General features: G+C 41.8%; 2 protein-coding genes across 2 annotated transcripts; both read right to left on the bottom strand.

Moving 5' to 3' along the window:
* Window positions 1-106: 106 nt before the first annotated feature.
* Window positions 107-12,992, bottom strand: zgc:154006 (uncharacterized protein LOC563016 homolog). Its single transcript, XM_037084467.1, has 9 exons — window positions 12,568-12,992; window positions 10,973-11,564; window positions 9,468-9,671; window positions 9,224-9,385; window positions 5,156-5,310; window positions 3,251-3,511; window positions 2,018-2,189; window positions 1,725-1,766; window positions 107-994 (listed from the first exon to the last, which is right to left on the bottom strand). Exons 2-9 carry the CDS (start codon window positions 11,534-11,536, stop codon window positions 893-895), a joined length of 1,662 nt encoding a protein of 553 aa, XP_036940362.1. The 5' UTR covers window positions 11,537-11,564; window positions 12,568-12,992; the 3' UTR covers window positions 107-892.
* Window positions 12,993-15,316: 2,324 nt separating this feature from the next.
* ocel1 (occludin/ELL domain containing 1) lies at window positions 15,317-21,449 on the bottom strand. Its single transcript, XM_037085275.1, has 6 exons — window positions 21,279-21,449; window positions 18,286-19,496; window positions 16,586-16,794; window positions 16,321-16,492; window positions 16,110-16,160; window positions 15,317-15,948 (listed from the first exon to the last, which is right to left on the bottom strand). The coding sequence occupies exons 2-6, from the start codon at window positions 19,420-19,422 to the stop codon at window positions 15,832-15,834; spliced, it is 1,686 nt and encodes a 561-aa protein (XP_036941170.1). The 5' UTR covers window positions 19,423-19,496; window positions 21,279-21,449; the 3' UTR covers window positions 15,317-15,831.
* Between the last annotated feature and the right edge of the window lie 612 nt (window positions 21,450-22,061).

Here is a 22,061-nt window from a genome sequence, read left to right on the forward strand (position 1 = left end):
TGTTTTTTCAAACTACTTGAAAAAAAGTGTTGTAATTACATCTGTATGAAGAATGCCAAATAAACACTGCAACATAAATGGGTAATAACAAAGATGAATTCATGTGGTGTTTTAACATGTATTTTATTCAAATAATCTCCTTTTCCATTCATCATCTTTGTATAAAAACATACCTTACAACTGCATACATTACTTACCATACTACAACAGTTACAGGGGCAATAGTGACAGTTTTAGCTGAAAACATTCAGAACTTCTTTCTTTACAGAATGTGAAGAAACAGTTTTGTCATCCACGGAAGTTAGCATGCTAACTAACTAGCCACATTCTGTCCACGTCCAAAGCTCCTGTGCTTGTGGTATAAACTCCCACCACCACAAGCACAGGAGCTCTGAGCACCCAGTCTTGAATACTAGTTGCACAGCTAACTGAGCTAACTAGCTAACAGCAGCTACAGTTAGCAGCAGTTAGCGGTTACTCTGATGATACACTAACATCAGTTTTCAGTATGAATTCGACAGGTGGCCAATTCTTACATATCACACCTTTAAACACTTCAATAAATTAAAACTGCCGCTTAAGTGGAAAGTAAAATTTACCACAAGTTTCAATTGAAATGCCAACAGTGTCGTGTTGTCAAACAGGTTACAGTACAACCACGCATCGGAAGTCTATCAGTAGCTCTATCCTAACACGAATCTACTCTGACAGCTGCATAAGTAATCCAGAAGTTGTAAACTTTTGGGTCAAAGATGGTGGTGTGGGCTTTTATAGCAACAAGAGCAAAGCAGTCAAACTGAGGAGTAAATGGAGGATAAATCCTTGTTACTTTAGCCAGGTAACACCCTGTCAGGGTGCATCCCAGACCATTCGGACAGATATTAAAGACACACTAACAAAGACCTTGGTCAAAGATTTTCACCAGACGTTTGATGTGGAAAAGCTTTTGCCGAAGCTCTTTGCACTGTTTCTTTTTCGTCTGGTAGTCTGGTGTCTGGAAGACAGAGAAATGAAAACAACTGACATCGGATGTTTCTTGGCAGTATTAGCATTACTAGTAGTAGTTCAACATTTGTGAAATTTGCTTAGTCACCTATTTTTAAGCAGACATTTAGAGAAGAAAGTCAATGCCACTCATATCTAAGGCAATAGCCAGAAGATGGTTAGCCTTGCCAAGCATAAAGACTCAAAACAGATAGAAACAGTTAGCTTTGCTTTGCCAAAATTTTGCAGTTTAATTATCATAAGGTTGCTAGGTAACAGCTGAGACTCAAGGAAGTCATTGCTCCTGGACAAGAAATCTGACCATTACACAGAGCCGAGCTAGCAGTTTTACCCTTGCTTACAGTTTTTATGCTAAGCTCAGCTAACTGATTGTTAGCTTTTCTGTGGAGGTTACTAAGGAAACGATTATGGCTAATACTTCTTGGGCTTGGCAGAACAAGCATAAGTAAAAAAGTATTTGCAATAATAACTGACGGACCAGTGGCACTTTCAAGGCTTTAGGAGTGTTAAGGCTAGGTTGGCTAGGCAATAATAATATTATTAGCAGTATTCACTCGTTAAAGTTTCAGCTTCATATTTGACCATTCCGACATGAGAGTGACAGGCTACCAATCTTCTTGTCTGCCGCTCAGCAGAAAACTGAATGAACGTAACGCTCCAAAATTAAAAAATACTCCTTTAACTTCACATTTCAGTACCACTGATCTGTTTCCACTTACCCTCTTCAAGTCTTTCAGCCTGTTATATTCATCCGCGACACCCTGGAAATGAAAACACACATTCTCTTACTTAATTATACTGAATAAATAGCAGAAGCAACACAAGTCAGTTTTGAATTTGTGGCACAAAAGTGGCTCATCTCTTCTACTTTGCGTCTATGTCGCAGTCCAATAGACTCCTACTGAGATTGAACTAAGCTGTTAGCTATAATTAAAAGGCCCAGCTATGACTGTATATTCTCCTGGCAGTTGGCCCCAAATTTTTCCACTCTGCACTCTTTTTTTGTCCCTACCTGGTACTTCATGGAGCCCTCGTCCAACGTGTCCAGCTCTCGGCTCAGCTTGTGCATCTGGTCACTGATTTCATCCATCTCGGCACAAAGGCTCTTATAACGGGCCAGATCGGAGTCAAACTCCTTCTTGTACTGGCGGCGCTGCTCGTCAGAGATTATCTCTGGGTACAGCCTGGAGTGGGATATTAAGATGAAGACATGAATTGATTATTAAATCAAAATTGAGGCTGTGACAAAAACAGAAGAAAATAAAATCAGGCTTCTTGCCAGTATGAAATTATAATATTTTTTCAACAGTTGGCCAACTTGCCTTGAGGAAAATGCAGGCCAATTTTTGTAGTATACAGCATTTTCTTCTGAAATACTGTCTGTTTCAGGTCATAGCACATTCTTTTCATTAATGCTGTGATTAATTAGAAAAAGTTAAGCCTGAAGGAAGTAAGGCTTTTCTCACGTTGCATTTAAATACTTTAATTTGGGTACAACCAAGGGTTTTTTGTTTTTTTTTCCAAAAAACTGTCACTGGTGCAGATTTAACTTGCTTCAAGCTTCTCCTAGTCACCAACATGGTGATATTCAACATCTTCTAATTTTAGCATTTTTCTACTTTACAGGTGCAAAATGTAAGAATTGTCCTCCTGTCAAATTCACACTCAGAGTAAATATGGTGCAGCATATCACCAGAGTAACCGCTAACTGTCTCTGCCATTAGCTTGTTAATTCAGTTAGCCGTGCAGCTAGCGCTCCTGACTAGGAGCTCGGGGGCCAAACGTGTGCCCTGCTAGCATAAGACTTTCCTAGAACACAATAAATAGATGTCATACGTTAAATAGCCAGAACATATATCGTTACCATAGAAAGAAAAATAATAGTGTCTTATTTTTAAGGAGGAAAAGAATGTGAAGTAAAAAATACAGCTCTACAGCGAAACTCTGTAAGTAAACGTAAGTATCATATTAATCCCAATTTAACAGTGTACTTTTTCACAGCTTTTTTACCATCATACACCTTCAGATTGATTTTATGCCAACACATTTTTCTTCATCTTTTAATGTTTTAAGTAAAATGCTTCTACCTTTTTAATCTGTGTTTAAATACTTTCATTGCCCTTTTTTGCTTCATTGAAAACAACAGTATTGTGCAGGAAATGTTCCACACAAAAAAAACCTTGCCTTAATACTATCTCATAACTGCATGTTTGCATTCATAGCAGGCAGCAGAGTGGTGGCTGACCTGTAGAGGTAATCTGTGTGGTCTCGGTCTAGCTCGTTGCCAGTGTCTCCGGTGGTGTACCCAGTTTCATACTGGGATTCCATCATCTCCTGAGCAGCGGGCCTGGGCTGTCGCTCCGTCCTCTGTTCCCTCTCCACACAATGAGGAGGAGGTTTCGTGAAGCTGTCGGTCTCCTCCGAGGAGCTGCTGGAGCCAAAAGCGACCCTGCTGTTCTGGTACAGAGGCTCAGCCCCCCGACGGCTGTTCTTGTCGGCAGAGACACTGTGGAAAGACACAAGTATGAGATTTGCACTTCCACTTCTACAGCTGCATTCATTTGTGAGGGATTAATCTGAGTTTAAGCTGGAAAAATTGTTTGCTGTGTCACGTATTTGTCGTCATTTATTTCAAGTATTTGGTGTGGCACACTTTTCACATGCTTCATTACACATTAGCTTTAGGCTATACAAAACAATGTATCACCACACAAATCAATACAAGAGCTGGCCAACAAGCCATGCATACAGATCAGAGGTAATTGAAATAACTATACATTTGAAACAATAGACAACAGGAGTAGTAGCCCTAGTAGTAGGACAAAACAAAATGATAACAAATACACAGTACCTAAAGTAATAACAAAAAAAAAAAATCAACAATATTTTAGCTATAATCACTATAACATTTATGTGAGATTCATAATTTTTTGTTTTTATAGTGACTTTTTGAAAGAAATGATCTATTTTCAGTTAATGGTGATGGGGAGTTAAAGATCAGTTCTCATCATACTATTTATTTGTGGACTTGGCTTCAGAGACGCCACAAAACTTTAGACTGCTTTTAAATCTTATTCATCAAACAACATTTTTTCTGTAGTGCTCCATGATGCCTCTTCTTCTGTGGCCCCTCTGACCTGTGGTGCTCTCCAAGGCTCCATCCTCGGCCCAGTGTAGTTCTGTGTGTACATGCTGCCACTAAGACATATACAGTGCATTTACACATACTTCACTTCCATTGCTGTGTGGATGAAATGCCAACTCAAAAACCGGCAAAGACAACAATTTCTTTTAGTCATCATGTGTCAGAAAGTGCAGGATCTCCCGAAACTGTTGTCCCGCTACATGAAAATGATTCTGAAAACTATTGTTGGTAAGTCCATCACAATTTTACAGAAACATATTAGCTCCTCTACAAAGGTGAGCCAGAAACCTGGCTGCAGTATTTGATAATTACCTTTCATCTGAAGAACAAGTTACATAAGTTGTTCAATCATGTTTTTGACAGTTGAGGAACATCTCCAAAACGTCACACCTTCAGCTACTACAAAACACAGCTGCTGCGTTCTTGATGTTTTTTAACAATAGAAGAAGATCATATGAGCCCTGTTTAAGTTTTACCTTTACCTGATTAGCTTCAAAGCACTTCATGGTATAGCTTTCAGTTATATTGCTGATTGTTTTGCTCACCTATGAGCGTGACCTCAAATCCTCATACTTAGGGTCCTAACACTAAAGGTGAGCTGGTCTTACTGTTGAAAGATTTTTATTTGCAACATGTTTCATGTGTTTTATTAATATTATTGTTGTGTAATTTGCGTCATTGCAGATCTGAAAGGTTTAACTCCTGATTCGAACATGTAAAACATTTAGTGAAATGCAAAAAGTGTATTATTATTATTGTTATTATTATTATTAATACTCATTTTTCCACAAAGAAGTGTGATCATCAGTCACAAAAACAGGATGTTTATTTAGTCAACAACAAAAAAAAAATCAGTCAATGAGTATCTTTCTCTTCTGATTACAATTTCTTCCCCAAAATTACAGAGTACATCTGTAATCGGTGTCCTCATAGAAAGAGAGGTGTGTTTTTTCATGCTATACTGCCGTATTCTTTCGTAACTCATCAGCCGTGACCATCACCCACCTGTTGTTTTTATAATTCCCATCACTGTGGATGCTGACAGTCCCATTGCTGTAGGAGACCACGCTGTTCTCTGCCCTCAGGTCAGGAGCTGCTCTCTCCGATACAACAACAGTTGGTGCCTGCTGGGTGCTGCGTGCCTCTCCAACATGGTTCACCTAAGATAATATCGGGAGGCTGGAATTAGATCATCTCTTCATTGTAAAAAAAAACAAAAACAACAACGTCAGAACATTTTTCATCTGTTTGTCCTTGTCCAAAATCTTGTATTATGCATCGAGACATACATGAGAAAGTCCTCGATTGGAATCAAATGTCAAATGCATTTTTTATGCTGATAAGAAATACACTTTTCTGAGCTAAATCTGTCACATAATCGGTGAAGTACAAACCTGGAGAGTTCAGTACACACAGCAGAAAGTGTTCAAAAACACTTGGATGAGAGAAGCTATGTACCTGCCAGACATGTTTCTTTGCAGCCAGACACACACACACACACACACACACACACACACACACACACACACACACACACACACACACACACACACACACACACACACACACACACACACACTCACTTGTCCGTAGTGTGACACACTGCAGTAAAATGAAAAGAAGCTTGTAACATCCGTCAACCCCAGAGGGCAGAAGTCCTTGTCGCACCCCAAATCCTTTCTTTCAACAACTATCAGAGCCACTTAATTGGAGGGAAACACACAAAACCAATTTTCTGAACTGTGTCTGACATGAAATGCATGTTACCGCTGGACGAGTGTGTGCCTGTCTGCAGCAATATCTGGAAAAGGCTGAGACAGGAGTGAAATCAGTGGAACAAACAATTTCTGCTGTTTCCATCTTCCTGGACCATCAAGCAAACATGCAGCAGAGCACGGTGTTACTTTTCTTTTTCAGGCGGAAAAACAGCACAACATTCTTATAAAACACCTACAGCAAGTCACAGCAGTGTTACGGCCGCAGAAACGGGGGGAACAGAAATGTAAATACAGTACTATGTAAAGAAAGCACTGTCAAATGCTACCAAACACTTAAGCTGCGTTAAGTCTCAATTCATAGTCTGCGATGCATAATTAATAACTTCTTGTCTTTGGCCTATTTCTGGATCGCAGCGTAGGATCCAGTGAGCTGATGTGAACGTCTGGAAAAAGCAGCCTGCGAAATAGATCTCATTAACGTGGAGCTGGAGGATGATCCTCTGCTGGGAATCCCATCCACTGCAGTAAAAAGGTGCTGCAACAGCTGCTGCATTGTGAAATTCAAGTGTTTTTTAATTCCTGTTTAATCCCTTCATCATGAAACACAGATGCCTGTGACATAATGCTCAAAATCTTATTTCTTAAAATTCTGTCAATAAGTCTTTAATGTTTTTTTTCTTACATATTGCTCCATCATAGAAATGACAGGTTGGCCAAAATCTTACGTAGGGCACCTTTAATTGATTTAATCAATTAGACAAACTGACCTAAAAGGACAACACAATTTTGTACTGTTTTATTTTGACTGTATGTGGCAGACCCCGCAACTTCTTCTGTGTTTAGCTTCTGGGGATCCTCTGAGAACAGCTTGTTTATTCAGCTATGGAAGACATAAACATTTCTGTGTTTGTCTTCTCCAAAACTACATAGTGCTCCTTTAATTGTCCTTATCCTTCATGGTTCTGCAACATAAAATAAAAACCAACATCCCTACGAGATATCTCTGTGTGTTTTTTCATACTCCATCTTTGGATATTTACTCTGTCAGGAGGAGCTGCACGCTTGACGCCTCATCACATCATGTTTACTGCGTCGGCTCTGCTCTCCTCTTCCACTTTGGGCCAGTTGCCCTTGTTGATGAACATCCATTTGACGTTCCTTTTTGATGCAGTCAACATACAATTTTCAAACATTAGTCAGTGTTTGCTTTAATTGCATTGTCGTACATTTTCTTCATTCGCTTACCACTCTTTTCCAGTTCTGTTAAATTGAAATGTAACACAAAACACAAGGAAATGACTTCTTTGCCAGGAGTCTAATTTGCGGCGGTCTGTAGCAGTCCCTTAGCATACTGAATCATTTAGCGCCATCACACTCTGTAGGGATTCACACAGCAACTCTGAGGCAACTCAACCCTTTTTATACATTATACATGCCACATACATTATATATGCCTCCCTGCAAGGCAAGCATCTTCACTGCAACACAAGCGTGTCCCAGAATAGGGCCTGCATCTCGATGAAGAGGCTCCCTACACACACTCTGCAGCGATAGACAGAATGTAGGCCAAGGCCTCGCTGGATAAACTGATTGAATATGTTTCTTCCTTTTCAATAATGAGTCATGGTGGACATGGTGCATTCATAGTACACAGCTACTGTAGTACATTAATCACTGCTAAAGGCCACATGAGGCTCCTGCTGTGAAGTACAAACTGCACAGCTTTCATGGGGCTCTGCGGCACCTGCTAAAGGCTGGTGAGCTGATGGTCTGAGACTGTGGCTCCCAACAATATCATGTACGTAGTTTTCAGAATTTTCTACACTGTATACTTTCACCTCTTCAGGCCACCAAAAGACGGAACTCCACAATAAGACCACGAGCTGTGAGGAGTGGTAACAAACGGACCTCAGGTTGGTCAGTGGTGAGGGACAGGACAGTTATTCATCTGAGCTCAACCCAACGGGACTAGTTGCTGTGACGACGGACAACGGGAGTAATGTTGTCAAAGCGCCACAACTGACAAAGAGGCCAGGGATGCAGTGTTTTAGTCACAGTGTGTTTCAGGCCATTGATGATTGGCAATATTGAATTAATTGATTGAAATAAGAAAATATATGACAGGTAATATGCTTGGTAAAACACCGTGTGTGTGTGTGTGTCAGTTATAATCGTGGTAACACTGTCGTTTATGTATTCTGTATGTCACTTTGGATAATAGTATCTAATAAATTCCATAACTGTCTGTAATCATACACAAATAATTGTGTTGTGTTGCTAAACTTTGACGTGACTTGTAAATAAATAATTAGTGATTTTAAGAGGTGTTTCTCAGTTGTGTGTGTTATATCTATTGTAACAGTATTGTATTTTTGAATCAATTACTGTTTATTTTTGTCATGCACGAAAGGGATTTGTTTTATTTTACTCAAGGAGCAGGAAGCCAACTGCCAAATTGCTGCAAGACAGGAAAAAACTTGAATACAGATGCATAAATGTGCTACCCTTGAAAATCGTTTGTTTGTACGGTTTAAGAATCTGTCAAGCTGAGAGTTCAGAGCAAAACCTCTGGATGGAAACTCCAGTGATTTTAGTTTATTATAACAAGAATAGTGTCAGTAAAAGAACCAGTAACCGCGGTGCAATCCCCACTGCTGAGGCAGGTTTATTAATACATTTATTTGTTGAAATATATGACGCAATTTGCTTCAAACCTTCATAGTTCTGTGCTTAAGAAAAAAAAGATTTAGAAGTAAATGTCTGAAAATAAAATGTTAGCTGCTCTGGTCATTTAAGTCTTTCACAACCTCTTCTGGCTGAGTATACGATGATGACTGTGTGCGGTAAAAGCAAAGTGCGTAATGATAACTGATCAACACACTGAAACTTGAAACCTCGCTCTTGACACGAGGTGAATTACCCTAAAGAGGTCTCCTGACCTGTTTCCCTTCACGGGAAATCCTATAATGTTGCTAGTCACCCATTTTTATACGGTTCCCTGTTGTTATCATTAACTAAACTGTGATGACTGGTCTGGTTAATGATCAGTCAGGGTGAAACCTGGGAGCGCCGAAGATAAACAGCCGCGTTATCTGAGTCAGCAGCAGCCGGTATTGTCAGTGAAACCTAAGGGACACTGTGGATGAGAAATGAGAAACTTAACGATGTGTTTGCCGTATAGGTATCGGCCCTGAACTTTATACATGCGGGAAGATGAAAGGAGCAAACATGAGATTGTAAACACTCTCGTGGCTCTCGTGTCTTTATCCGGCCGTAAGAGTAGAAATAAACATAAACCACAGGTCTTTGTAGACTTACTGTATATAATATGTAATCGAAAATTAATAAATCTCACCCAGTCCTGTACATCCTGCCCTTCTGAGGGCCTGACCAGCGGCTCATCCCAGTAGATGTTGGCTTTGCCGTGGCGCCAAATCTTGCTGCGGGTCTTGTAGGCGTAGAAGGCAGACAGGGAGAGGGCCAACACCACCATCAGCCCCAACACTAACGCAACCGCCTGAAGAGGGAAAGTGAATTATAGATCAGAATAGGATAAAATAGAGGAGAATAATACAAAAAAAATGAAATGGAATAATCACCTCCTCGGGGTCCATGTAGCAGTAGTGGTGCAGGTATTGATTGTACAAAGGGAACCCCCCGGGAAAACCAGCCCCCACGCTGCCGCTGAGGCTGGGGCTGCCCTGGATGTTCTGGCACATCATCAGCATGGGGTTGTAGAGCATGCTCTGTGAGCTCTGAGACATCGGGTTCACCCCGATCACAAAGATGATGTCTATGATGCCCTTGAAGTCAAAAAGAGACACGCTGAATCACAGAAATTGATTTGAGTGCCTTCATTATTGTCTTTGTAGGACGAAAAACCAAAATAATGTTCTCTTAACTGTCATACTTTAGCAGATACTAGTTCATACTCCGACTTCTACAGTCAGTTTTGAACATTTTTCTGTCATGTTTAGCCAGTTTAGTATCATGTCTGAACTCTTAATTGATCATTTGTCCCCTGTGGACAAAAGACAATGATGGTAAACAGGTTTTACACTGCCAGTCTTATAAGTTTTATAAGAAACAGATAACCTCAGAATTACCAAATATAGTAGAGTAGACACAGGCGCTAAGAATAACTATAATAACTATATAGAAACAGCCAATCTTCTTCTTCTTTAAGTGTTTTGTTTAAAGTGTGTTCCCGCTGCCCTAATAGCACAAAAATCTGTAATTACAGTTAAAAGCTGCAGGAAAGCAGCTTGTTTTGATATTAACATTTAATGAAACGTCTCCCTGCAACAAGTTCTGGTACCACTGATCTCACTGAGAGTCCACGATAAACTCTGCAGCTCTGTACAGCTTTTAGTCACTTTCATGTTATTTAAACTGCTGGATTCAAGTCCTCATTTAAATCTAAACATATCACTTTAAATATGCACACAAAGTACAATTATACGACTGAACTAAGGGAGAGTACAACATAGATGGGGCTGAAATGGGACTTAATACCACAGAATGCAGCATGGCTGTCACTACTGATGTTTAAAGGTGTAATTTGGCAGACATGGCCAGAACTTGAAGGTAGCTCCAAAACTATAGGGGGCAGCATAACCACTTCCTGCTGCTCACTGTAGGTGGAGTGGCAGGCCTTGAAGACAGATTTCATAGTGGCCAAACTGTGTAATTACAAATTCACGTGATGCACTGCAGCCCAAAGAGACATTGTGAAAGTAACGGTGGATGCATTTTTTTTAGGCATCACACAAGAAATGACTCGTTTTGCTTTCATAACTGGAGCCATTCAGTCCAATAACATTAAATTAAATTAAATTATTTTATCCTCATTCAGTCTAGCCGGCACTAAACCAGGAGTTAGCTGGCTTGGTTGGCAGAAAAATCTCTAGTGCCCACACTTCATGGGCCACAAAAAGTGGATGCTATGCGGATGAGCCCCAGCCAGAAGTTGAGTGGTTTTGGCTTCATGTGCCACTAAGCGGATTTTATAGGAATGAATGGGCACTCTATTGATAATGATGGCTCATTTTTACAAATTGCATCATAAAGACCATCCTGACACGCCTTGCGTGGTGACACTGACCTGCAGGACGGCTAGGATGATATCACAGATGAACACAGTGAGGTAGAAGCTGCATCCTCGCATGATCCGTGACCGCGAGAAACTCGCCACCAGGAACCCCAGTGAAAGCAGGAAGTTAATGGCTGCCATTGAAATCATGGCCGCCTTGGCAGACTGCGGCGTCATGTAGGAGCTACCGTAGCCGTAGCTGCCTCCATAATATCCAAACTCCGCCCCCGTGGCGCCCCCTCCAACCCCGACACCGTAGCCCCCGTACCCAAACCCATTCATGTCCCACACCAAGGTGGAAGCCACGCAGGCGAAGATGACGAAACACATGAGAACTGTGGCTCCTTGGAAGGTTTTGACGAAGCCGGGAGGAGAGAACCAGCGGTAGAAGTGCTGAGGCTTCTCCTCCATGTAGTAGGAGTCTGCAGGGGCGTTAGGGGTGTAGGGGACATACTGGCTCTGAGGGGAGTGAACGCTCCGTGGGGGGTAGAAGGCTTGGGAGTTGGTGCTGTATGGCGGGCTGTATACAGGGGGGCTGTACACAGGGGGGCTATCGTAGTACCGAGGCTCATACATGGTGGAGAGGTTGTTACCAGAATTTCACCTAGAATAGGGAAGAAAAATATGACTAAATAAGTCCATGTTACATGTTGTAATGTTATCATAACACTTAACAAAGCTTATGCAAATTCTTTATCATGTGGGCCTTCTTGTATATTCAGCATATGTCATGGCCTTGTTTTTCTTTAGTCCCAACATTTATGATCCACTAAAAAAAATAGCTTTGGAAGCTGACAAATTGAAACCTGTGTGCCAGACTGATACTTCGATGAGTAAAACTGACTCTTCAAATTGAAAGTGTGGAGACTCCGGATGCCCGCCTCTCGGCCCTTTGAGCACTGTTTTTCTAGGCTTGTTCTGATCCTTCTCTGCTGCTCCTCTCTGCCCTTCATTCACCTCGGTCCAGCCCTGAACCCCGCTCTCAGGTGTCGCTGACCCACACTTCATCACTCCAGAGGAACAGGCTTCAATAATTCAGAGGGACAGCAGATAAGAGGCGAGCTGGGGCAGCCATGCGGGGTGTTTACTGCAGGGGGGGAGAACCACAGACGTGTTCCTGACCTGTTCTCCACCTACAGTGTGTGCACTGAGTAAAAGGGGAGCTACAGAATGAGCCCAGCCAGGTGTGGAAGAGGTGTTTGGGGGGGTTTTCCTGATAAATTTGCAGAGCTGATGTGACTTTTGAGAGGGGACAAAAGGCAAAACAAAAATAACCTAATGTTTTCTTTTATACTACAACTTTCTCCATTCCTTTTCTGCACCTGAACTTGGCCTGTCTATAAAAAAAAAACCTGCTGGTTCACAGCCAACCACACACACTAATACACAGGACGCTTGTGTGTCCACCACTGGAGCGGGCCTGACATCTGATCACTGTAATGCGAACTGCTCAAAACGAACTGCCAAGTCATTAAAAAAGATATAAAAAATGAAAGTCATTTTTTTAAATGTCTTAAGTTATTTCCAAACATCAAATCAAATGATCTAACGGATACAACAGGATATACTGATTAAACGATGAAATGATGCAGTAGGATCACACTTACCCAGACACTCCACAAACAACGCTCCTCTACTTTGCAGCCGGTCGTCCACGTGAGCTCCTCTCTCTCCGCACAGCGTCCGCTTTAAAGCTCACCGACGGTCGTAAACAGCGTCATCTTCCATGGCGGACATGATTCCCGACCGGACAGCCCGTAAATGAAACCTACAGCAGCCTGAGCTCCCGTGGGCCCCGGGGAGCGGCGGAGCGTCTCGGGCCGCAGTTCACCTGCTGACTGACGGCTCCGGCGTGCTCTGTGATTGGCTGCGGCCTCCTCCACGTTCGAACATCAACAGGCTGAACCCTGAGACAGACCGGCTCCTGACAGACCATGACGGTGTGGACAACATGATGACTCACAGCTTCGTGGTGATAAAGCGTTTGTGAGTCGTTAGTATGATGATATAGCAGCAGACTGATAATGTGAGCGAGGCGTTCATATAGTGAGGCAACTTTATTACAGACGATCAGGGCTGAAAAAAAAAAAGATTTGATTGGAGGATCAAGAGAAAAGTAAATAATAATCGATTCATTGTTTAAAGGTGCACTGTGTAGTTTTCACATTATTCAGAAGAGAACGATCTTCAATGACTGTCTTTTTGAATTTCCTCCGGGATCAATAAAATATCTATCTATCTATCTATCTATCTATCTATCTATCTATCTATCTATCTATCTATCTATCTTTTGTATGCCCTTAACAAACTGACCTTAAAGGACAACACACTTCCATACTGTTTTGCTGTGTTTATATGTGGCGGACCCTGTCACCTCTCTAGCCTCAAGCAGTTTCCTGGGGATCTAATTTCCTCTGAAAACAGTTGATAACAAAAAGTTTGTTTTTTGACCTCATTAATATTGTATATATTAAGTCTCTGAGTGTGAATGTCCTCTCCAAAACTAGGCAGTGCTCCTTTAATTTTTTCTTCGTGGTTCTGCAACACAAATTAAACCAACAACCCCACAAGATATCTCTGTGTGTTTTCGCATATCCCATCCATGGATATTTACTCTGTCAGGAGGAGCAGCGCGCTTTGCAGCTCACCACATCATGTTTAGAGCGTTGGTTCGGTGAATATGTAAATATTGCAATTCTGAATTTCTTCTCCAAATGACATAGTGCCCATTAAGTCAACTTTCAAGCAAATGCTTCTCAACTGTGAGAATCTGCTTTCCTTTGTTTCATGCGACACTCAGCAGAAATACATTCTCAAGTTATGAACGGCTTGAAGTTTCACTTGAAGTTTGAGGAAAATATGATGGACATTGTTATTTACTTGCTTATGACATTTGTTTGTTTTGATTGAGAAAGAAACATCCAAAGGTTTTGTAGTGTTAATGCAACAAAGCATACCAGTGAGTATCTACTTAGTTGGGATCACTTTACAATAACATCATCAACAATTGTTAAAATAATAGTTAAAGAAACTTTACTCGATCAGCATTTTACTGTTACCAAACAATGAAATGCTTGACAAACCGTTTATTGAATGACTGTTTATTGTCAAGTTGAAAATGAGGTTTATAATACTCTGTAAATGGTTGATCAATACTGCATAGTAGTGATATCTTTAAATATCATCTGGAAGGCCACGATAAAGTTGATGATTAAAAAAACCTTTATAATTGCTTGATAAATGGTTTACAGAACATTTCATCGCTTGTTTACAGTGAAATAGCAATTAATTCAAGTTTAATAAAATATACCATTTAATAATCATGGCTATGATAAAGTGTTACCAAATACTGTAGTCAACTAAATAGTTTAAACCGGTACCATCCAGAGTACAGCTGGTGTTTTCCAAGAGATTAAACAGTATAACTGTGGCTTCACTTCACCTGTGTCCACACCACTTAACAGCAGCTGTCAGTCTGCAGTGGACACCACAGTCTTTGTGACTGCCAGACTAAAATATCCAAATGACAACCAAAGGACCAGAAGCCCTGTCCACACAGTAGAAAACACTTTCATGATGTGCTCTTATAGACGCTGATGTAAGTGTAAGGTGAGGTCACCGCTGCATCAGAACAGGAAAAACAAGTGAGCACGCAGCACTAATGATGAAGCGCACACGTGTGATTTAACATCTGGAGGGACACCGCAAGTTAGCTAATGTTTGGGAGTTTGGCCAAATAGCAGCTGACTCCAGAAAAAGAACAACACGGACTGTTATTATGTCACCACGTCACCAAGATGTTTTCTATCAGTGTTTGTAAAAATGTGTCAGATAAATCAACACATCTGTCATATGTGAACACATGGACATGAAACTTTTTTAATACTTTTTTTGAAAATATATACAATAAAGAATAGATTCTATATAAGAATTGTGTTTTTGCTAAGTCACAGAGGATTCATTTTTAGTCCCTCTGTGGTTAGTGTCACTTAAAAACATGTTTTGGATTTTTTCTAAAATTACACCCCGAGCACTGACACAATCTCCAGCAGTCAAACTCAGAAAGTGATTATATACAAGATTGGTGCTTTTTCTATTATACAAATTGTTTTCAACAACAATTTGGAGCCAGGATAAAAGACACAATAACACAATTTTGTCGGTTTACTTTGTCTGACAGAGTTTTTGATCAACAGTAACAATCTAAAATACTTGAGATAGAATTTTGTCTCTGCACTGAATTTTGAACCCGTGATTCTTATTTACTGTACCTGAAGTTAGAGGAAAGGTACTTTTTTATAGATTACAAAGCTAAGGGACAATAAAAAAGATTAACTGAGATAAAACACGGTAAGATGAGGTAATATGTACCTTTATTGATTCCCCCCAGTACAGGAAATTCAAATGATGTTGTTAAAAACAAAACAAGGCTCCCATGTGTTTGTAAGTTCAACCAACCATCAACACAGAGTCAAGGACAAGTTGGACAGAAAACACAAAATGGCAGTGCAAATTAGAAACAGCGTGCAAAGCATGTCAGTAAAAAAAACAATGGATCACATAAAAATGTACAGATTTGTTTTGTAAAAAAAAAAAAAAGTACAAATCAGCAGAAGTTTAAATTAAGACACACTGACACATGTTGTTCCCCAGCGTCAACATAAATTACATGAATACATATAATAATAAAAAAATGAAACTCAACACGTAACGAAAGCTGTTCGAAAGGAGTGTGCCATGTAGCCCTTATAATTTAAAATGTCGTAGCTCAGGTGTGATTTAAACCAGGTTTCATGTCCACTTTTGTATTGAAAATACAATGTGGTCAATGAAGGCAATCAGGCGCTGTAGACATCTCTCCACGGTCTTCCTCACATCTGACCACTCGCCATCGTTTCCTGATCAAAAATGCGGATTCTGTTCTTGATGTGACTTAATTTGGCTTTTAAATAGTCACAGCGTTCTTTCTTCTCCAGGAAGGCGTGGTCCTGTAAAAACACAAAATACAATAAAACACTTCCAGTGGTACTCACATTTTATGATGGAGGCAATACTATTTGCATGAGTGGGCAGCTTTATTAAAGAAGCAAATATTGCCAGGGTGTTGAGACAGCCTCACAACACAAATCAGGGTCACACTCTCACTTACGCTCTTCTTCTCCTCATACTTCTTCAGAATGCTTTGAATCCTCTGCCGTTCCTAGGAGATAAACAGAACGATATCTCAATGATTGTTTTACAAAATGTCACTTAAAACGCACAACAGTCTGCATCACATCAATAGTTATATTTGCGTGCACACTCAGGTGGCAGGAATGTTTCCACAGTCTATGAAGAAGCTTGTTCTGCATCCATCTCACCTTTGGGCTTCTTCCATCTCTGGGGAGTCGAGCCATCGCAGCGTCCAGCTCTCTGAACTTACTGAGGGTGGTGCTGATGTCTCTGTGGAGGTCCTTGTATTCCTGGAACTGGTCATTGAAAACAGCTTTGTACTTTTCCCTTTCTTCCACACAGCTGATCTTTGGATACTTTCTGTATGGAAGGATTTCAGGGAAAGTTAGTAAGATGATCCTTTTATTTTGCCTGTTTGTGTCAAAACCCCTTAACATGCACATGTTCACTCACATGACGTAGTCTGCGATGATGTGTACTTTGGGGGTGTATTCAGACGCTGTGGTTCTGTTCAGACTGACAGTGTTCTTATGGACATCAGGGGCGGGGGCGTGTTGCCTGGTACAGTCTTGACGTGGAAACTTATCCACCTCATCCCTGAAAGATATGCGCTTTATTTGTTGATTGGTTAGCGGGATGGACTGGTGAAACTCCTCCCGGGGCTGAAGGTAAAAGAGAAAAAAGTATTATTCGGAAAAATTTGAACCACAAAAGCGAAAGTATTATTGCACACAAGTGCGTCTGCATCCCTGTGACATCAGTACAATGAGCACGCTAAGAGGCCTTGAAGCAAATACGCGCCGGAGACATTTTTTTCGAAAAAAGCACAGCCAGGGGGGTGAAAAAAAACCCCCGCCACACTCTTCCTGCTAAGCCCCTGATGTTGCATTCCCTCAGCTGGGAGATTGAATTATTATGTTCACTCCTGGCCTTTCTTTTGACATCAAACACATTAGCTGACCATGCTGTTTCTCAGCCGTAGGTGGTGGCTGCGACGCTCGATAACACCGACTCCTTTTTGAAAGCAGTAATAAGCTTGGCAGCTGCTGAAGGTAACAATCACGAGTGGTCGGAGCGTCACAACAATAGCACGTCTGTTTTTAATGTGCTCGTTTTCAGTATGTTGGACTGAGCATGCGGATGTCCACATGTAGCGTTAGTGTATCTCGCCCAGCTGTGGGGCTTTATGCTGTTAGATAGAAGCTTTGATATCATATATAGCAATATGTCTGATTTTGTCTCTTTTGCCACACAACACTTTTGGCCAGCATCTGGCACAACAGCAACAGATCTCTGGTCTAATGCTGATGCTGAATACACAGATAGAAAAAGGGAGGTGAATACTGAGGGGAATACTCAGTTAGTGGTTGGCACACATCTGGTGAGTCAGACTACGCTGCTAACTCTGTGTTTTTAGCCATGCTGCTCGTCTATGTCGGTTGATTAGTTGGTCCAAATAAAAAAGTTTTGACAACATGCTAACGTGCTAATCTAAGATTCTGAACAGCATCAGATAAACACGGCTTGGTAGCCTTTTTATGGTGAGCATGTTAGCATACTATCTAACTCAAACCAGAACGGTGCCCATCGCCTCTAGCATGGATTTAAAGGTCTACTTCACCTTGAACATTTCTAAAAGGGGGCTACACAGTCAGCAGGGTTCAGAAAAACACAGTTTACAGCTCTGCGACGAGTCCTTGTTGACTGCTGTGGCCATCAGCCAGCAGAATGAGATGACATATCAATACTGACAAATGGCACACTCGATGCAGATTGTGGACTTGACTGACTTTAAATCTCACTGGATTTGATCCGCCACCGTCGTCGGATCATTTGCAATCAGTAATACGATCACTTACTCTCGCCGCTGATAAATGTGCCTTTTGATCCATCACATGTTCTTAAAGCAAGGCGAGAAAAGAGAGAGTGAGGCTTGAACTTTGCTTCAACAGTCTCTTGTCTCACACCTCAGGAGAGAGTGTGTGACAGAGGGGATGGATATTTCTAGCAGCTGCGAACAAAACCTGTGAAAGTGACAACACTTTAAAGGGTAAATTCGCACTTTTTTTGGTAAAGGTTCTAGATCGCAAATTTAGCCATAGTTCTGTGCTGTATTGATGAGGGAGCACTTCCATAAGACTAATGAACTGTACCTGGTTCTCAAAGTATTCTCTCTCCCTTCGTGCGGCCTCGTGCCTCCACATCTTTAGACACACCAGGAAGCTTCCCAGATACATTGCCATGTTGATGAAGATGAAAGCGGTTCCGGCCATCTGGCCCCCGTCAACCCGACACAGATTGGCCATGATGGGGTTAACGCCTATTGTCGTGAAGCACAGCCCCCCGCGGTTCAAGTCGTTCAGGTAGACGATCCCCGCCGACATGTAGAGCAGGAACATGGCCACGTTGATGAAGGCCTCCGTCAGAGGCCACCAGGGGGAGTCGAGGAGGATGGTGCGGTAATACATAGTCATTCCCATCACCAAGAGAGCAAAGGTTAGAATCCAGGAGACTCCAGCTACAGCCAGGATAAAGGGAGTCATAGGACCTCTGTAGCTGTACCCGGACAAGCCCAGACCGTTGTTATACGCACCGTTATAGAGTCCGTAGCTGTTGGACCACTCGCTGTCTTTCTGGATGTAGGCGATGACACAGGCAAAGACCATGCCCCCAAAGAGGAGCTGGAGTCCGGCGAGAAGTCTGAGCAGGCCTGGCCAGGACTTCAGATAAGAGTACTTCTGATTATAGACTTCCAGCTTCTCAGCGTAGTACTCTGCAGGGTGGATGCTGGTCAGGAGAGATTCCTCTCGCAGGGCCAGATCAAACAGATCATCAGACGGGCTCTCCCTTAACAAAGGCCTATGGGAGTTCTGGCTTGAGCTGCCCAGTGATTCAGTCCAGTTCTTGCGCTCCAGTATGGGACTCACAGGAGGGCTCACCCTGGTCCCATTAGGAAGGATCTGGATGCTTCTGTTGTGGCCCTCATTAAAACTGTCACTTTCCTTTGTCCATTTATGGAGGATGCCGCCCCATGACTGAGGGAGAAGGGACTTCAGCCTGTCCTTCATGCTCCCTTTTTTCTCATCGCCCTCTTTCTCTTCATAAGGTGGAGTGCTGGATGTGCGGCCTGTGGAGTTAGCATCCCCGTCATCGGTGATATTATCGGGTGTGGGTGTGTGAGTAACCCACACAGGCACTGGTGGATCACTGATGGAGTTCCTCTCACTAGAGGAGGACCCAACCACGCCGTCCGGCTCTTGTCTCTTGAATTTCCTGCTCCAGCTTTTCATGCTGCTGGCTCATTAGAGTGATTCATTGAAAAAGAAGTGATCACACAATCCTTATTCGGCATGGAGCTGCAATACTGTGTGTGTGTGGGGGGCAAAAAGATGAATTTTTAGTTATGTAGAATACCCAGACAAGCATATATATCATTTAAATGCTTTAAAATATTTAATTAAAACACATGAATATGAGCAGCTCACATGTGAGACAACATGAAATAATGACAGAAGTCTTCTTTCTGGCAATGTAATCCTGAAGGACCAACCCTTGTGTTTGCAAGATTATAGTTCCTTCGATACAAATCTGCAGACTTCAATGCAAGGCCTGTTGCTTTTAGATGTATCTTATGTGATAATCCCCCTCTGACATTTCAAACCTGTTTTTTTTGGTCACTTGGGGGATGCAGAAACAAGCCGACTAAACAGAATTGACATGATATCACTTGCTGGAAAGTTGCAAAGGCGAACTTGTGAGCAAATTAACAACACTTGTAGAATAACATTTATTCTCAGAGTCATGTTTAGGTCAGCCTTATTAATGTTAATCCAATGTATTCACCCTCTAAGATAGAGACTAACTGTATCTGTCTTGGTGCTGTGCAGGTAGCGTTCAGTTGGACGACCCGCGTAAACTGACATATCTGCATCCACTGCATAACTAATCTGGATGTTGAGAACCGATTGCAGCACGATCAAAAGAGATACGATAGGAACGTCGATCAAAACCATGTGTAAATGCAGAGAACAGCCCTGGATCATATGTCATTATACAGATATACAGATGTGTCTACATACAGGTCACATGTTAATACAAGATGTAAATGAGGCCTGTGAGTGATCTCTTTATGAAGTCATCTGATTAAGTCATTATAAAATAAAAATATTGACTAAAGAAGCTTCAAACTTGAGTTGTATGATCCATCACAAAAATAATAAAGAAAGTCAAAGACTTATCTACTAAAGTTAGCATTGCTAACGTCAGCCCATCCTGCCTCGGAATCCTGCCAGTCTGGATCGCTACCTACACGGATAACTGAGCTAAATAGCTAACGGCAGCTATAATTAGCAGCAGTTAGCAGTTACTGTTGTGACAGGCTGCCTCCTCTTTGTCTGGATTTACCTTTGACCGGTGACAGCTTATACATCTTTAATGTTAATTGGAGTTAAGGTAATTAGTTAAGGAAGTCTCTGGAAAGACAGCTAAAACATTCATAGAAACACCTGCAAACTCAAAATTTAGAAGTTTTCATATTTATAGTATTAATGAGATTATGATACAAACTTGGAAATATTTATTTTTTCCATATTGTAACCATAACTGTAACCCTAACCCTCAGAGGAAAATAAGGTTCCCAGAACTCTGTTTGAAGCTAGAGAGTTGGCATGGTCCGCCACATATAAATTAAAACAGTACAAAAGTGTGTTGTCCTTTAAGGTCAGTTTTTCACTCAGCCACGAAGATGAATAGAATGTTTATTTAGTTTGCCAAGTCAAAAAAAAAAAAAAAGTCAGTCAATGAAGATCTTCCTCTTCTGATCAAAAACTGCATAGTGCACCTTTAACTTTGATCTGTGGCTTTCATACCAAAACACAGCACACATGTAAGAACGACACCTGACTCTGCCACAGTGGAACAACTCAAACAGGGACCACAACGTGACAACTGTAGCTCAGGCTCGACTAATAACACAGGAGTTTAAGCTGTGCAGTGACTCACAGCGGGCTGCTGCGCAAGCTCTTAACACACAGCAGCAACAGCCATGAAACTGTCACATCACATCCCAGTGGGAACACACCGCTAACAAAGAGCATATGTGGTTGTAAGACGGTAAAGTAATCTCAGAAGCAACGACTTTTCTTACCCGTTTGACCCTGACTTGTCTCTGTGGTCAGGGTGGCTGCTTGTGAGGAACCAGGAACTGATACCTAGTGCAAAATGGCTGCCGTGTCCAGCAGGCCCACACAGCTCACCCTCTTCAGTCTCTCAGGTTGACTCACTCCTGGTGTTAGGTGTTCAGTTCCGCACACGCAGGGCCACTGGCCAATGTGTGTGGAGAAGAGAGGGGGGAGTAAAAGCTTAAACATTAAACCTGAACCGCCCCTGTGCTGGTGCTGACTGGCACCACTAGGTTAATCTGTGGGGGAGAGAGAGAGAGACAGAGAGAGACACAGAGAGAGAGGGGGAGCGAGGCTGAAACTGTTGACATTAATAAAACTGAGGAGAGGTGGAGGTGGTGCATGTAACCCACAACAGGTGCCATTCACGCGGCTCACTGTTCATATTTCCGGCACTTTATCAATAGGCAAAGGCCCAAAAGTTGATAATCCACTCATTAATACCACTTCAGCGACAGGACTTGCATTGTCTAATAATACTTCAAGCATTACGGATATCACTTTAAACCATCAGAAACAGTGGCTTGTCCCCAAGATTACACTTATTTTTGGAGACAAGCATGTGTTTGATATCAGCCCCACGATGTCAATTACATCTCATATCTAAGATCTGTGAAATACTGCTTTATCATCCTGTCTTTTATGAATAATTCATTCTCATCTCGGCTGTGTCATACGGGGTTGCTGTCACCGAGGGAGTGTCAGGCACTAGAGGGCAGCAGCATCCTGTGTTCTCACTCAGATCACCA

This window comes from Acanthopagrus latus, chromosome 21, assembly GCF_904848185.1.
Source record: "Acanthopagrus latus isolate v.2019 chromosome 21, fAcaLat1.1, whole genome shotgun sequence".
NCBI lineage: Eukaryota > Metazoa > Chordata > Actinopteri > Spariformes > Sparidae > Acanthopagrus > Acanthopagrus latus.